Source organism: Centrocercus urophasianus, unplaced genomic scaffold (genome assembly GCF_019232065.1).
Source record: "Centrocercus urophasianus isolate 14NV4802_14NV808 unplaced genomic scaffold, USGS_Curo_1.0 seq_16, whole genome shotgun sequence".
Classification (NCBI taxonomy): Eukaryota; Metazoa; Chordata; class Aves; order Galliformes; family Phasianidae; genus Centrocercus; species Centrocercus urophasianus.
Window position 1 is genome coordinate 28,732,217 of NW_024884711.1, and position 17,518 is coordinate 28,749,734.

Genomic DNA, 17,518 nt, shown 5'->3' on the forward strand with positions numbered 1-17,518 from the left:
GAAGTCAATTTCTTTTTTTTTTTTTTTTTTTTTTTACACTGTTTGTGACCAGTCAGCTTCGCTTTTCTGGGTTGCTCTTGTATGCATGCTGACCCTAAGCTCTCGCTGAATCTCAACTGCAAACTTATTAAACAATTTACTGAGCTCCTACTTTAACTAAAGTCCGGCAACTTTTTTTTCTGAACAAGCTTTTGTTAGTACTTTTTAACTATCAAGTCAACCATTTTATGCATTAATTTTTCCTAACAATTTATAAATAAAAGCAAAGACAGTTGTTCCTCCTATGACATTCTACTTTGGTTTCTAGACCCTACTACATGTTGATTGAGTATTTCACTTATCACTTTTTTCACGATTTTTGTTACAACTTTGAATTTAACTGATGCTGATTTTGGAAGGAACTTAATCTTCAAAGAGAGTGATATTTCCAGTGTGCGTTAGAGTTATTTTGGAATGTCACATGACAGGATATGTCATGTGTACATCAGCACTTTGACAGAGAGAAGGATCTGTTACTATCCTCACTCAGAAGGCTTTTATACAATATTTTGATTGAGGGATGAAAGGAAAATTTGCAATGATTCTTGCCAGGTTCTTGGTTTTCCTTTGCCTTGTGTGTGGTACATTGCAATTACAGTCTCTGGGTAAGTTTCCTGCTGGTTTTGTGTTAAATTAGGTATGAAAATATTTTTCCCTTGAGCATATTTACAGTTTTAATGGACAAAGTGATTGTTTTATATTTGTAATCAGACTAGATATATGATGTGAAGAACGCATTATCCTGGTAGCTCCCAATTCACAGAATGAAAGAGGAGAGATGTGCAGATGTTAACGGAAAGTAAGGTAATAAGAGCAGGATACTTAAACTGGTGTTTCTTTCTGTGAAAATGCTAATTTAGATGGTACTGTAAATGAGGGCAATAAGAGGTGGGGTAGCATAGGGATCTCTCAATTTACTCTCCCCATCGTCTCCATAATGCAATGATGAAATTTTAGAGCCATATATTCATGTTAGCTGTAGTGATGACTGACCTGTATTCCTTTTGGTCAGCCTTTTTTGTTTTGTTTTATTTCATTTTGTATTGTTTTTATGTTTGTTTAATAAAAAAAGATGGAATAATGAAGTGAACCTACTGAGCTGCACAGAACAGTACAATGCAGTAAGATCCTTAATGTGCGAGATCTACTCAGGGTTTTTGTGTCTTCAGGAACCACAACTTATCAGTACAGGGCAGAATCAGATTTTCCTACAAGGTTAACATACCAGACTCTGAACAAAACATTTAAAGCTCAAACCATGCTATTACAATTTTTTTTATTTAAAAATTCTAGATGCAAAAAAATATAATAGTAATAAAATTAAAATGATAGTATGACCTCTCAGTTTAGGTAGGAAAACGGATTGATAAATAGTTCTATTAAGTCCTCATTAAATGTTGCTGAGAAAACAATTTATCAATCCATCAGTGAGGTTTGTTATCAGTTACAGTGTGCACATCCTTGTCAGAGTACAAGTGAATAAGTGAAAATAATCTGTCTGAACATTAGTCCCAGCAGCTGAGGGCTGCCTCTCTGCTGAGAGAAAGGAAGAAGAATCTCTGGAGCCTGGCTCAGCCCAGCCAGGTCCTGACTCACCTGCTGCAGGTGGCTGCTTTTCCTCATGGACCAGAGAACTGAAAAAGGCTCCTTCCTATATGTCTTAGGTGTGCAACTTAAGTGCATGTCATGACCAGACTGATTTTGGACTGCTATTTTTCTTTCCAAAATTATAATTACTCTTTATTCCTTAGATACCTCCTGTAGGTCAATTCTCATTTATACTGCTATACACTATTGCTTCTTGTTTCCCTATAACATCGACTTTTCTATCTTGCTCTTGTGTCTTCCTACCAGCCTCCATAACACGCTGCTGCAAAAATTACCTTCCTCTCCCGTCTTTGTAACAAACCTATGCTTGGCATTCCCCCACTGCTGGACACAGTCTGCAATCTGTTCTGCATTCCTTGCCAACTGCTTTCCCAACAGCGCAACAGTTTGACAAGGCGTTATGAGTTGTTCTGCAAAGATTGCAGCTGATCTGCACACTGGTGTTACACAGACAATTTTATAGCTCCTTGGGGCTGCCAGAGGCCAGGTTCAGCAACTTTGAACAAGCTACTTCTCTGGCTGATGCACTAAGAGGGAATTCTTTTCCCGGAGTTTCCAGGCCCATAGTTCAACTGCATGTTTGCTTTCTTCCTCTGAGTTTATCCAGGAATTATTTTTTTTTAATATACAGATTTGCCTGGTTTATGTAGTATTACTATCCCTTTTGTGGATTAAAAACAAGTACTGAGTAATATTGGCTATCATCTCACTTCATTTTAAAAACAAATTTAAAAGGATGTTTTAAATTTTTTAAAAAGTACATTTTTAAATGGATGATTGATCCAATTTCAAACTTTCCGGTGCTTTAGATTTGATCATAGAATCATTAAGGTTGGAAAAGGCCACTAAGAAAATTTAGTCCAACCATCAACCTGTCCCCACCATGCCTAATAACCACATCCCTCAATGCCACATCTACATGTCTCTTGAACTCTTCCAGGTGTGGTTACTCCACCACCCCTCTGGGCAGCCTGTGCCACTGCCTCACTGCTCTTTTAGAAAAAAAATAATTCCTGATATCCAACTGAATCTTCCCTGGTGCAGTGTAAGGCCATGACCTCTTGTACGTGTGGCTGATGCTGTGCATTCTTACAGGTTTTGCATCATTACGTACTTCATTTTCTTTTAGCTGATGCGATGCTAATACCCTAACAGTAGCACTCCATTTCACTTCTTTCAGATGACACAGAGAGATTTTGGACAGAAGATGCTTCTACTGGTGTTTGCTATCAAATAAACTCAGAATCAGCTCTGACATGGCATCAAGCAAGAAAAAGCTGTCAGGAGCAAAATGCAGAACTATTAAGCATCACGGAGATACATGAACAAGAATATGTAGGAGGTAAAAGAATAGAAAACAAGATCATCAAATATGCTGGGGAATTGCGCTGCTCCAGAGCTTTAGAGGATGCAGTTGGCTACCTTATCTCTTGGCTCAATGAAGAAGATGAGGTGTTCACTAGGAGCCTCAAGGAAGGTGCTCTGAGCAGCTTTTCCATTAGCTGGTATTTCTTTGTGATTGCTCCTGAACCAGTGCAGGGAGAAAAGTCGCCCCATCCCACTGTTGTATTCCAGGTAAGGGCTGCCATGTCTGCAGCCTGCTTCAGTTGGAGGATTCCCTCCACTTGCCTTACCTACTGGTATGCTCATTTCCAACCAGGACTGAAGCCTGGTCCTCAAATTTACCTCTTTCCTCTGTGCTTCAAGGACTACTATTAACCATGTGGGGGTTATAAATGGGAACAGATGATGAATAAACTGTTATTGAAATAGTAAAATCAGATGATTTGCCATTTTTACTAGCAATAGGAGATCTCTGCTATCTTTACGATTATTCATTTACACATCTTACTATTTAAATCTGTTTATTAATGTAAAAAGCAGTATTTGTGGGCAGGTTTAAACAAAAAAGGTAAATTACTTTTGACTTTATTTCTTTTACGTGAGCTTGCTAATAATTAGAATAGGAAGGCACCACTGACTTTCTTTTCTAATTTAGAGCTAATTAAAAAATTCAGTCTTGCATTGTGGATTGGATTGAACACTTTGAATTTCAACAGTGGATGGCAATGGGCTGGGGGCAGTCCTTTCAGATATTTAAACTGGGCTCCAGGTAAGAACTGCATTTACTTTATAATCTTGGAATGGATTCTGATAAGACACCAACGAATTAAGCTACCTCAGTTGCTTCTATTTCAGAGAAGCCTGTGTTAATTTACAATAGCCAATGACTTTTTATTTTCTCGCATAAGCAAAGAGTTTATTTATGAATGGAGAGTCTCTTTTGAAGTGATGTTTAACCTTGCAAATCAGAGGTCAGAATGTTTCCATAACGTTATCTAAGAGTATAAATTTAAATCAAACCTTCAAAAAGTAGCAAAATATTTAGAAAATAATGGCACTGTGTTGTCTGGAGAAATTCCAAATATTATGGAGAGACTCACAGAGCAAGCTCATAATTCCTCAATACTATATGCAAAACCGTATGGAATGATGTGTAGGAAGAGAGACTCGGGAACTGGTGGTGCACCTCACACACGGGCAGAGGGACAGCCCAGAGAGGAGGGAAAGCAGCCCAGAGTGATGGGAGAGGGGTGGGAGTGGGGTTTGCTGGTGTCAGGGCAGTAAGGGCCGCAGGCTGGCTGTAGGAAGTGGCCACCATCCAGCAAGCAGTCATGTCCCCTTGCTTACCTTCTTGTTCCTCAGCACTGGCAGGTCTGGTACTAGGCCACCACTCTTCTGTTCTTTTCAGAGGCTCTTTTACAACAAAACAGAAAAAAGAAAACCTCTTTTGTAGGAAAGAAGAACTGCAAAATTCTTGAGACATGCAAGTATGATTATTCTGCCTATGAGTACCAGTGTATCAGGAAAAGAACTAGAACTTTCCCCATACTATCCTGAGACAAAATCTAAGGAGAATCATTTGTCTCACTCAGTGTATAAAGATAAAAAGCACCACTCTGAAAACTGCAACAGCAATTATCCTGTGGGGAGGGCTTCTTCACGTTAAGCACTGAAAAAATCACTATAAGACAATCGTTCTACTGATGCAATCCATTTATTGATCTTTATGTAAGAGAATCTGTTTTCTCTCTTATTCAAAGGAAGTCCTTCCCCAGATCCTGGTAAAATCTGTGGCACAATGAACCCCAGACAGAATGCTAAATGGGAAAACCAAGCATGCAACCAGAGATTTGGCTACATCTGTAAAAAGAGAAAAATAAATTCAAAATTTGACAATATAACCGGAGGTATGTATAGAAAGAAAGATTTTTCTCTGGTTTCCAGAGAATGCTATCCCTAATTTACAAAAGAGAAGGGAATGCAACATTATTTTTTAACCAACGTTTCCAAAAGCAAAGCAATATATGCACACACAGGCTTTCATACAAGATGAGAGGACAAAGATGTAATATATTTATCATCCATAGGAGAATATTGTTATTTTGTTCCATCATTGCTATTCATTTTATCAAAACAGATAGAAGCTGTTTTGCCAATGTAACAGTGATAGCAATCGCATTTTGCATGCAAACAGTAGGAAGTTTATGGTTCTCCTTTGCTCCAAATGAGTAATTACAAGGATTGATTTTTATATTGATTTATATTATCAATATAAAAAATCATTTCCAACAACTATATGCAGCTGACTGAGTTCATATGTACAGAGCAGGAGGAACAGCAGCATTCACGCAGGCTGTGTTTCATCTGTTGCCTGCTGAGACCTAAGACTTCAGTAACACATCAGTGTAACTGTGTACATGGACATGCCCCATACAGGAGGGATCTGCCAGAGGCTGCTGTCTGGGAATGTTATAAAAGCTGCTTTTATAGTAGAAGACAGGAGAGACAGACCTCTGCCTTGGTCTCTCTTCTGCAGAGTAAAATTTTAAATTGTATCTCTGATACAATGTGGGCATTTTTATTGGTGCTTTACTTGACATGGAAAGACTAATCATTCTATTTGCATATTGAGCAAACTGTGCCTTAATGACATTTGCTTCTTATTTGATTATATTTGCATTTCTACCTGCCATTTTGTGTTTATTCATACAGTACTACTACTTGTAAAGAATGCTTATTTTACTCTTTATAAAATTGCTCTGAAAATTTTTGCTTCTATTTTAGAGGAAATGAGACCTACTAAATGCACAGAAGGTTGGTGGCCATATGCAGGCCACTGCTACAGCGTTCAAAGAGAATCCAAAGCATGGAAGGATGCCCTGACTTCATGTAAGAGGCAGGATGGAGACTTGGCCAGTGTCCACACCATTGCTGAATACAGCTTTCTGGTGTCACAGCTTGGTTACAGTGAGTATATAAGTGGGCCTCTATTCTGTTTGGCACATCTGCAATGCAAAAGCTGAGCTTCATTAAATATTAATGCTTTCTCTGAAATATCACAAGCTGAAGGCTGTATCTAACTTATGGTGTTGTCTGTTACTGATGCACAAACATAAGCATATATTTATTAAGAAAATCTACATTTTAAAGTATTTTGAAATAAGAAAGCATCTTATTATCAACAAATTTAGGTAACAGAATTTCCACGTAAAGATCTTTTAATATTTGCAGGTTTTGTGGGTTTTTTTTTCTACATTTTATAGTTCCAGAACTGAGCTTCAAATCTGAAAGAAATTTAACTTCCTGCTGAGAGTAAACCCTCTTGTTGAGGTTAACCTCTCAAAAATATTTCCTTCTAAGAAAATAATGCTTTTTCTTTTATGACTCTCCTCGAATCTGTCATCACCAGTCCTGACACTTGCCTCGCATGCTGGACTTGGTGACCACTCTTGACAGACCCTCTAAGGATCCCCAGTTAAGGAAATGTATTGGCAAATGTCTTTGTACCTCGGACTTCATCTCATCTCCTGATCAGTGGGGCACACTGAGAAACTCACTGCTTTATATCCATGCTGGGGGTGTTTTGTTCTTCTAAGCCACAGGTGCTCAGTTTGCAAAACATTTCTGTCAGCCATAAGGAGCTATATGTCCATTAATTTATGGGTGGCATCTGAAGTCTCTTCTCTACCAACTAAATCATCCCTTACTAGAGATCTGAACAGAAACCAGCACTTTGATTAGAGCATGAAGGCTGCCTCTTGTGCACCACATCCCAACTTTTATCTGTCCCTCTTCGTGCTGGATTTGGAAATGTTTGTTGTATTACATAGCAGACAATAAGCAAGTCTTTTTCTTTCCATGCTTTAGAGCCAACAGAAGAGCTATGGCTGGGCCTAAATGACCTGAAGGCTCATTTCTACTTTGAGTGGAGTGATGGGACTCCTGTGACGTTCACCACATGGCAGCGCAGACATCCCACCTATAGGAACGGTTTAGAGGACTGTGTTGTTATGAAGGGACAGGTAAAACTTGGCAGCTATTTTGTAGAAATGCAAACTAATAACTGCCTCAAACTGAAATCATGTACCAACCATCTACTTATTCAGCAGTCTTCTATATCTTATCTAAGAAACAAATTTGGCATCAGTCAAATGAAACTTGAGAGAACAGAGAAGATCAGAACTGGAGAGGCATCATAGTTGTAATGCAACATTTTGAAATTTCTTTCTTGGTGCAAAGCCAGATCCATGAGTTTTACATTAGAATTTACTTGTATTCTGCTGGTTACAACAATGGAAAAAAAGTTGTAGCTCTGGAGTGAAAGAAAGATGAGCTAGTAATATGATTGGTTATCAAAGATACTGTTAGCATACCTTATTTTCCTGTCTGGTAGACCATTAAGTTCATCCATATCACTTCATTGGGGCATGAAGACATGGCACTAGCGCATAGTTCTCCTCTGTAACACATATCTGCCAAATAACCTAATCTAAAGCCCTGTAGACTTTATTTTTGTTGCCATCATGATTGTTTGGGGTTTTGTACTCATTTACACATATATGCATACACATATAGAAAGTATTATGGAAAAAAAACAAACACAAAAGAATTTGAAAATGCACAAGTGCTATGATGTAGAAAAATATTTATGTCTGTCAGTATTAGACATTAACCACATTTCATGAATAAAAAGGTCTTATTTCAATTTTATTTTTTAACATAATTCCTTCTTTAATAGAAACCAGTCGTTTTCAGTCTTCTCCTTGATGGATGAAATAATTGGGTGTGTTATGACACATTTAGGTGTACATTATTTCTGCTTCATTGATCTCTTTGCCGTAAGCATAATGAAATATCACGACTATAAATGCGCATCCTTTGGCTTTGGATGAGAGGTCTTTTACTAACTCTCTCTTGAAATAGGTAGTTGAAATAGCCAATAAAGTCAAAACTTCAAAATTTAATTTATTTCATTCTTTCATCTCAAAACAGCATCAAATGAACCTCAAACCAATCCTCAAAGGTCTTTTTTTTTTCTGTTGATGGAGATTTCTTAAAAAATCCTATCGTTTTCTTACGTAAAATACATCAGTGGATCTTGTAGTGAAGAAGAAAAATAATTATTTTCTTATGCTTACAAATGCCCCTATTTTTACACTTGTTTATTCTCTCTGCACTTCTAGGATGGGTACTGGGCAACTGATGTTTGTGATAGGCAACTTGGTTACATCTGTAAAAAGAAGCCCTCATCAAAGTCTCCTGAAGAAAAGATCAAGGACCCAGGCTGCCAAGAAGTAAATGGTGTCTCATAAATGATTCATGTTGGGGAAAATCAACATTAATTATTTTATTTGCTCTTCATACTTTTAGAGACTTGGTGTTTGTTTATTTGAGGAAACCTAGTCTTTTTCTCACAAACAATTATTATATGCATATACTTCATTTTTGCTCTGAAAATATTCAAGAATGTAAGCAGTTACTTAAATGTAAATGATAACGTAAATGTAACAAGATACATCTTTTACATGAGTTCATTATCGTTCTACTTATACTCACAGCCAAACATGCAAAATTGCCCAAAGTCACTTTGTTCTGTCTCTCAGATCTGTTATTTAAAGTTTTCACAGCAAAATCTTTACTATTGAAAGAACTTTAAAAGAAACAAAGTAATTTCCAAAAAAAAGAAGATCGGGTTTTCTGTACCGTATGACTACTGGTGGGTTACTTATTTGGTCTTTTAATGATATTAGTGGGTTATTTCTTCCAAAATTCACTTTTTTAGAGCATCATTAAATCTATTCTAGTCAGCAGTAATCTCTCTAATAACAGAAAGAAGCAGGGGTGTTTTAGTGAGGTTCCTCCTTTCCACTCAGCCCAAACAAGCACTGGCTGAGTTCCTCTTGGCACAGAAAGTCTCCTTGCTATTCCTTCAAGGCTGGCAGACACAGCTTTGAAGCACTGTGCTTATACAGTTATATAATTGTATCCTTACAATTATAAGAATTAATTTCAGAACTGGAATACTTTTGTATTTCATCATGTCAGATCCTGCAACTAGAGAATGTGTGGCCACAGCTCCCCCTGAATGAATCACTGCCTTATTATGGTGATGTTTGCACAAATCCAGCCTTATAGAGAACTGAAATGTGATAACAGTCATTTTCTTTGAAAATTCATGTACACATAAAAGAAATGAAGAGTTTAATATCATCATTTAAGTAAAAAGGCCTTCTGTAGGAGAAGAGACAACAAAAATCTCATAGTTTTTGTTTATTAACAAATTTGCCTAATCTCATCTTGTTTTTAATCCCAGCTGCAACAAATTAAATATATTTACATATAAAAGAGCGCAGCTAATTTCTATACTGAAGTATCTTTACAATTCACATTAAGGTCATCCTTTTCTTCTTCACAGGGTTGGAAAAGATTTAATTTTCACTGTTATTTGGTGGGTTCTGCACTTGCAACCTTCTCAGATGCAAATAAGACATGTGAGAAGAGCAAAGCTTATCTAGCTACAGTGGAAACCAGGTAGGAAATTATCATTCTTCTACTTTAAAATTAGTGCTTCTACTTCAGAAACCTTCAAAATATTTGTCCCATTTTTTGAAAGCTTTGGAAAGCACTTCAGTAACACTTTTAAATTGTTCAGTAATAGGAAAGAAAAAAGACTTCATGTTTTACGGATTTCTATTTAATTAAAATTGCTTTCAAATTTTGAGGGTTCTTGAGTTCCATTTTCTCCTAGTATTAAATTTGTGATCAAGGCAGCCCCTATTTTATTTTTTATTTTCTTTTGGAAATTGGTTACTACTGTTTTCCTTTATTTACTGAGGAGCGCTATCTCATCAAATGTAGGAAATTTAATAAATAAATAAATAAATTCCTAAGCATCTTCTACATCAAATTCTGAACAAATGTAGGAATTCTCCCAGTATATTTCTACCATAACCAGAATGTATTATGGCACCTATCTCCATCTCAGATGGGCTTTGCACTTCATGGCCTCTGAGGAACACCACTGCTTTCAGAGGTGATGTGTAGCAAATCTGGCTGCAGCTTAGTTCTCACCTGCTGGTAGATTTGAGGCATCACACATTGTGACATTTGCAGTGGTGATTTGGTGATTTTTGACATTTCACAGAACCGGGTAGTAAGGAGAGGATGCCTTCAGCTGAAAAGAGAAAGCTGTCCCTCACCAAGTTCTTTCAACCACACTAAAGCTTGCTGAGGTTTTGCTTGAACTTCTCTGAGGACTCGTTCTCCTGGGGTCATGTTAGCATGATAGCCTTACTTGTACCAATTGGATCAGCACTGGGAGGCAATATGTTGTGTTTCAATGATGTTTTCCACCTCAGGAATGAGCAAGCTTTCCTGATTAGTCTGACTGGGCTGAGGTCTGAAAAGTATTTCTGGCTTGGTCTCTCTGACATAGAAGAACAAGGGATGTTCAGGTGGACCAGTGGTGAAACTCCTTCCTTCACACACTGGAATTCAGCAATGCCAGGTAAGTTGTGCATGAGCTCAACCCTTGTAATCAGAGTCCAGCTGAAATTCAAGCAGACTTCTGCTTTCTATCCCCTAGTACTGGAAATAAGAGAAGGTCCTTTTGTGTTTACAGCTGTAGGTGACCAATATCAACAGACCTTGTTTTTGGCCCCAGTGTAAAACACATCCACAGCAGAGTGTCAGGTGCTGTGTAACTCAGTTACCTGTAAATCTGTATAGAAACATATTTAATGGGCTACACTGAATGCAATAGTAGCTGACAAGATCCATAGTCTCTTTTTTTTTTTTTTTTTTTTTTTTTTTTTTTTTTTTTACATTTTTAACAGCTGTTAACAACAACTCATCACTTTGAGGAAATTGATTATGGGCAGTGCATGGGGCCCACAGGTGAGAAATGGAGAGCAGGTGTCCAGCTGTTCTGCATTTCAACAAAAGGTGACCGGAGGCTCTTGTCTTCATAGTAGCGAGTTGTGTGTTGAAGCAAACTTCTCGTACTTGATATCATCCTTTCTGAAATTGAATTACCTGGATTCTGAGAACTGCAAAGCAGTTGACAGGCCATCTGTTACAGATGAAAATAAAATCAAGTGTTATGTGCCCTGTGATTTCCCTGGGGTGGCAAGATAAGGAACATTTGTATCCTAAATCTGCAATCTCCAGTTTTAGGACAGGTGTGTCTCTGAGGTTCATTGACCGATCTCTGTGCTGTGGCAAGAGATATTCAGAATAATTTCATAGCTATGGTGGCTTAAAATCTGCATAATATGCAGCTTTATATCATAATTTTGTATGAATACAAAGATCTAATTTCCTAGAAAGCAATTAGACTTTGATTTTGTTTATTTCTTTTATGTATCACAAAGGGAAAGAGCAAGGCTGCGTTGCCATGGGAACTGGAGCCAATGCTGGATTATGGGATGTCATTAGCTGCCGGGAGACAGCAAATTTCTTTTGCAAGCAGAGGGCAGTGGAAGTGCTACCGCCAGCTCCTCCTGCCCAGGTCCCAGCAGCATCCTGTGCCCAGGGTTGGGATGGAGCCCCACAGGCAGACTCCTGCTTCAAGGTCAGTGCATCGCTGCCCTGCCAGCCTGAGGGCCTGGCCTGACATGAAGGGACCCAAGTGCTGAGCATTTCTGGAGAATTATCTCCTTTAGGGAATTCAAGTGCATAAAAATAAAAAAGAAACCCATGAGACAAGTCCATCAAATATAACAAAGCACAACAATGAAAGAGCTTACAGCAGTGAGAATGAGAAGCTAAAAATAAGCTTCATTTTACAGAAATGAGAGGTGGGAACCTTTCCACATTTATCTCCTTCCAAGAATTTGGAACTTCAGACAAGTGTAGTACTAAATCTCAAGAGCTGACTGCGTCACTTGAATAAAACCATATATCCTAAGAGAAAGATGATGGGAGTCTGGCCTTCTGACAGCTTTCTTTCACAGAAGTAATGTTTTTAGTGATACTTTTAGATCCAGATTTAGTTTGCCATTGGTGACACTTCAGCAAGAAAAAGCTTTGTATGTTCTTTTGATTGAGCTAAAAATTTCTGAAAAGGAAAAAGTAAAGAGAAAGTAAAATAAATGAAGTAAAATGTCAATAATATGTAACATTGCTCTTCCAAGTCTTTATGTAAGCATCCTTCCCCTTTCTCTCCTGAGATTCTGCCTGCTAGAAGGACACATGATTTTAGCCTTTTATTTACAAGGGTATCAACTTTTATGTCACAGCCAGTTAATTGTTGTTACTCATTATTGATTTTTCTGTGTATCTGCTTGCTGCTTATCCTTGCCCCAAAATGTCAAGCATCATTCTTCAAGGCCATGTGTACTTCGTATTAGGATGCAGAGCTTGCAGTGCTGTATAAAAGCTCTTCCTCAGCCCCTTTCAAAATGTCTGCCTCCATCCATATTATCTTTCCTATTTCAACATATTGATTTACCTGCCTCCCATTTCTCAATAATCTCCTGCTTTCTACTACACAGTACTAAGACTAGTCAATTCTATTTTTCTTTGAGCCCTTCGGTGTTCAAAGCTCTAATTAAGTTATAAACCATTGTGACACTTTTTGTTCTTCCCTGAAACCTAGGCTAATCTTCCCTCGCTATTTTAAAATAGAAGAGAAAAATATAGTTACAATCTACATGACTGATGTTTAATACTATAGGTCTTGAAAGACGTTGTCTAAGTTTTAAGGGGATTCTAAAATAATATTGATCTCAATTACACAGCAAATCACATTTTTACATCAAACTTTATATTTATATTTTGTAACTTATCACAATTTTTTTCTCAATAGTTCTTTGTGAGGGACAAAAACCTAAAGAAGAATTGGTTTGAAGCTGAAGAATTCTGTAGAGAAATAGGAGGAAATCTGGTCACAATCAATTCAAAAGAAGATCAAGTTTTTATATGGCAGTTAGCATTGTGAGTACTTGCACAGTCATTCTTTTTTATGTTCATATTATGCTAAATAATAAGATACATTAGGAGCTGAGTATTAAGTGAATAAAAATGATAAACTTTAAAAGAAAATAGCTTTCATTTGGAAATACAATTCAGTGTGATATTTTAAATATACATATTTCAAATTGAATATTTTCATGTAGCTTTGAAATTCTGAAGTTTTCATCACAGTTTCTTGTTAAGGCTGTTCTCCAGATCTGATCAACGTTGTACATGTGAACCACTTCTTCCAAAAAGGAGGCACTAAAATGTTCAGCTCTAATTGTGTGGGTTTTTTAATGGTTACTATTCATATTTTAATACATACATTCAAAAAAACTTAAACACAAAAAAATCCTTGTGGAAATTACTAGCCTATAAATTGAAGACTCCTCAAATCAAATGAATAAATTTTCATTCATTTATATTAACATTGTAGATGCCATATTGCCATCAAGTGCCATCACAAGAAGTGCCATGGAGGAAATCAGAGAAGTTGAAAAAGAAATTACTTTTTCATTTATTAGATTGCATCATAGCTCTCTAGTCACAGTTTACTTTTATTAAAAGCTGTTTCTATGAATTCCTGCTAGGAACTAGGAACTGTACTTCAGCCACAAGTATGGGACCTGAGCTAGCACAGTGCTACACTGCTTCTCCTCCAAATTAACTTCAACATGTCCCATGCCAGCACAGAACTTTGGGAACTCCACGTCAAAGAGTGCAGTTAATGAGCTTGGCTGTGGGCTGGCAGGGAAGGAGTAGCTCCTGCTTCAGATGTGACTCAAAGCTGCATGTTTTTATGCTTTCCAGCATTTATATGGCTCCTCTTCTGCATTGATGTACCAATATTGTATGATTTCTTTCAGGGAAAAAGGACTGCAAACTCAGGGTTTCTGGATGGGTTTGTTTCTCTTAAATCCTGACGAAGGATTTACCTGGATTGATGGTTCTCCTGTGAGTACTTATTTGCTGGATACTATTTTTTTTTCACAGTTTTTATAACATGTAGATTTTCATGGTTTTAGTGCTTTTTTCCAACCTCTTTAAGCTGTTGTAGGGCAGCAGTTCACCATCAGCTGAACAGCTGCAGCAGTTGTCTCAGCAATGGCACTGTCTCAGCACTCTGGAAGCACATCACTCATAACTATCCTCATCACTCACACCATGCTATATCCCATATTCCACTGCATGTGCTCTTAGGTCTTCATCACACCCATACCCCTGCTGTGTGACAGAACTGGGGAAGTCAGCTCGCCATCTCTTACAGAGTCAGATTAATGTCACTCCCTCCATGCGTCTATTTTTCCTCCATGCTTTCTAGAAAGTGTAATCTTTTCACCTCTGGGAAGTGATAGAAAGTGAACATATTAGTAAGACCTCCCCAGCCTGATCAGAGATTTCTGAACTCCTTCTGATTGTATAAATGAGCTGCTTGGGCTGATGAGACCATGACACTGAGAGACAAAAATCTCAATTACTTCCACTCCGTTCAAAGCACGTAGTGAATGAGCTGTGTTTCCCACACAGGTAATTTATGAGAACTGGGATGAAGATGAACCTAATAATGATAAAGGAATTGAGCACTGTGTTATGCTTAATAGATCACCACAAATGCGCTGGAATGACTTGTACTGTGAACATTTGCTTAATTGGATTTGTGAAACTAAAAAAGGTACGACTACTTCACCATTTAATTGGAGTGATAAGCACAATTCAAAAAGAAATTATATGGATGTCAGCAAATTTAAAGAAGAAACATATTGGGAATTTTTCATTGTAAAACTAGAGCGGTGAAGGTAACACTTAAAGCAAGAGGAACAAACTGAGATATTTCAGTTGTACTCAGATGTGGGAAGTTCAAGAAATTGCTTTATATCCGGCTTTATCTCTTTTAGATGTGGGTTGAATAAATTTGCAAGGCAAAGATGCTTAATCTCCTTACAAAGACAAGGAGAAGATAAAAGTAGATAAAAATCTCCTTATCTTGCTATCTTCTATGGGTTCACAGAGGAGACCTGAAGATGCAGGAGACTGAGTTCCCCACGCAAAAGATTAAAAAAAAAAAAAAAAAAAAAAAGGTTTGGTTCCCATTGTAAGACAGATAATGGGAACTAGAGAGAGGGTTAAGTTGCTATGGGAACTAGAATATTGAAAAGCTGATCAAAAATAGAATTACTGTAGCCCTGAAGGACTCCTAGATCTACTTTAAAAGCTCCCAGAAGTTAAAAGGAAGGTGGATGCACATGGGGAAATTGTGAGAGGAAGGATAGGGAGGGGAAAGGAAAAGCAGCTGCGCAAACATCACTGAGTATATCTAATGGACCTCTGCCAACAAATAGCCAGAAATGCACCATATTACCATTGGAAAATTACTTACCTGAACTGGAAGAATCCCTGTTCCATTGTGGGTTGATTAGTTCTCACACACACTGGCAGAACACTGCTGCTCACCAGCACATCCTGCACAGCCCTGCAGACGTGCTGAGCCTGCTGCACTGCACAGAAGGCTTTGTGAGATGCTCAGGAGGAATTCGCAAACTGTGGCAGAGATACTCCAGTCAGCTCATCTTGACTCTAGGGTACTTGACTACTACTCTCAGTAGTAAAAATAAATAAATAAAATTAAATAAAGGAAATAATTAGACCTTGTTATTATGTGTATCAATTAGATGAGATCCCAATGAAAGGGGAGATGGAGTGAAGTTAATTATCTCATTTTTTTTAGCATGCAACGTTATTATTTAGCCTGGTGCACCTGGAGATCCATGTATAACATTACAAATCAAATCTATCCGGCTTGTGACTTCCCCATTGTTTGTTTTGTGTTTGGAACATTGCTCATAATTACGTTTTGTTTTACAGGTACTCTGCTCAAACCTGAACCAAACAACAAACATGGTAGGATTTTTCCCTCTTTCAGTGGAAGTTTTACTGTATAGTTTTTGGACTTTGTACAGATATGATATGATGTCAAATATGTTTTTCTTTATCTTCCAGAATATCGAGCTGTACAAACTGCTGATGGGTGGATTATATACAAAGATAAGCAGTACTATTTCAGCAGAGAACGTGTCCCTATGGAAAAAGCACGGAGAATTTGCCAGAGGAACTTTGCAGATCTCGTTGTCATTGAGGATGAAAATGAAAGACAGCTTATTTGGAAATATGTAAGCACTGAACCTTCTGATTATCTATTATTATTTACATAGTAATTACAATTTTTATTTATATATATGTACTAATTATTAACTGAGCACATTGGTTGTGGGCACTTTTGAATCCATTAACAATTTCACTGTTTTTTATTTTAACTGCTTGGTAAAATCATTGCATTGGTCTTGAAGCATCCAGCACAAAACAGGAAACTGAGCTTCATCCTCACTGGCAGGCAGTGGGCATTGGGACTTTCCAGCCTTCCTGAAGGTTTGAGATCAGCAGCCAAGAATGCTGATGAGGGACGTTTCAATTCTGATGCAGAGCAGATGAAAAAATAAAAAGATTTTAGCTGTTTATCCAGGCTAAAATCCTGAGTTTCTGTCCTATATTACGTATTTGTATTATGGTATATTTTTCCAGTAATTTCCACTGTCTTTAGACATTACTACTGTCTTTAGTAGGAAGAGAAAAAATGCATGTGAATGTTATAGGTGTAGCAAAGAATAGTTCAGAGATCCTGCATCTGTTGCCTTCTTGCAGCCCAGGTTTGGGACTGTGAAACAACCGAAAATACAGCTGCAGAACTGTCCAGTTGTTAACTGTGCCAATCACTTTTGTTTTAGATTAACAGAAAACTGAGTGGTGTATTTCTCCAAGAGGAATCATATTTCATTGGCTTATTTGTCAGTTCTGATCGGAAGCTCAGGTGGGTAAAAGAAGAGTACTAAAGCTGTTAATGGACAGCAAACAGTAATTTAATCTCGCTCTATGGGTGCGGGTACTTGTGTGTTCTTTAGTTAATAACACTTGTGTGACAGAACTCTGGTAGGTTTCAGAAGTCTGAGATGAGGATATTATTTTTTTTCTATACTTTAGCAAAACAGTGTGTGTTCCTTCCAAATCAAGGTGAGCAAATGTAAAATTTCATGGGTAACGCTCATTTCACTTGATGTCTGACACTGAGAGATGTGAATTTGAGACCCAGGCATGCCTTCACAGGCAATGAACATAAACAGCAAGGTTTGTGGTGTTAGACATCCACCTTATGATGGGTTTAACTCAGACTTAGATCTCTAATAGTTATGTAGAAACTCTGGAGGTTCACACAGAAACATTTAACCAGAGAAATCCCACTGGCTCAAGTTATGTGAGCCTGAAGCTTGTGCATCTCACAGCTCTCTGAAATTCCTGTTAGGTAACCTTTTTAGAAATCTGTTTGTAGAAGACTTTCATGAGGATACCTTTCTAAAATGAAAGGCAAGTCCATGCTCTGGTGTTACAGCCTCATCCAGACTGTTAGAAGCTGCCGAGTCCAACACTATTTATCCAGCCTTTGGTCAAACGGGACACTGATGGGACTTCAGTGCGACAGCACTGAACAGGTGAGAGGCAGCACTAATGCTGTGGATCTGTC

The 17,518-nt window shown here is 37.7% G+C and overlaps 1 protein-coding gene across 1 annotated transcript in view; it reads left to right on the forward strand.

The window, feature by feature from the left end:
• LOC122159475 (macrophage mannose receptor 1-like) overlaps positions 1-17,518 on the forward strand; it is a 57,523-nt gene that overhangs the window by 27,071 nt on the left and 12,934 nt on the right. The window contains 15 exon segments of the mRNA XM_042817085.1: positions 2,828-2,989; positions 3,647-3,760; positions 4,752-4,898; positions 5,776-5,958; positions 6,859-7,013; positions 8,175-8,285; positions 9,407-9,522; positions 10,350-10,498; positions 11,364-11,563; positions 12,800-12,927; positions 13,815-13,902; positions 14,476-14,620; positions 15,811-15,846; positions 15,946-16,115; positions 16,728-16,810. Coding sequence (XP_042673019.1) covers positions 2,828-2,989; positions 3,647-3,760; positions 4,752-4,898; positions 5,776-5,958; positions 6,859-7,013; positions 8,175-8,285; positions 9,407-9,522; positions 10,350-10,498; positions 11,364-11,563; positions 12,800-12,927; positions 13,815-13,902; positions 14,476-14,620; positions 15,811-15,846; positions 15,946-16,115; positions 16,728-16,810 — 1,987 coding nt within the window.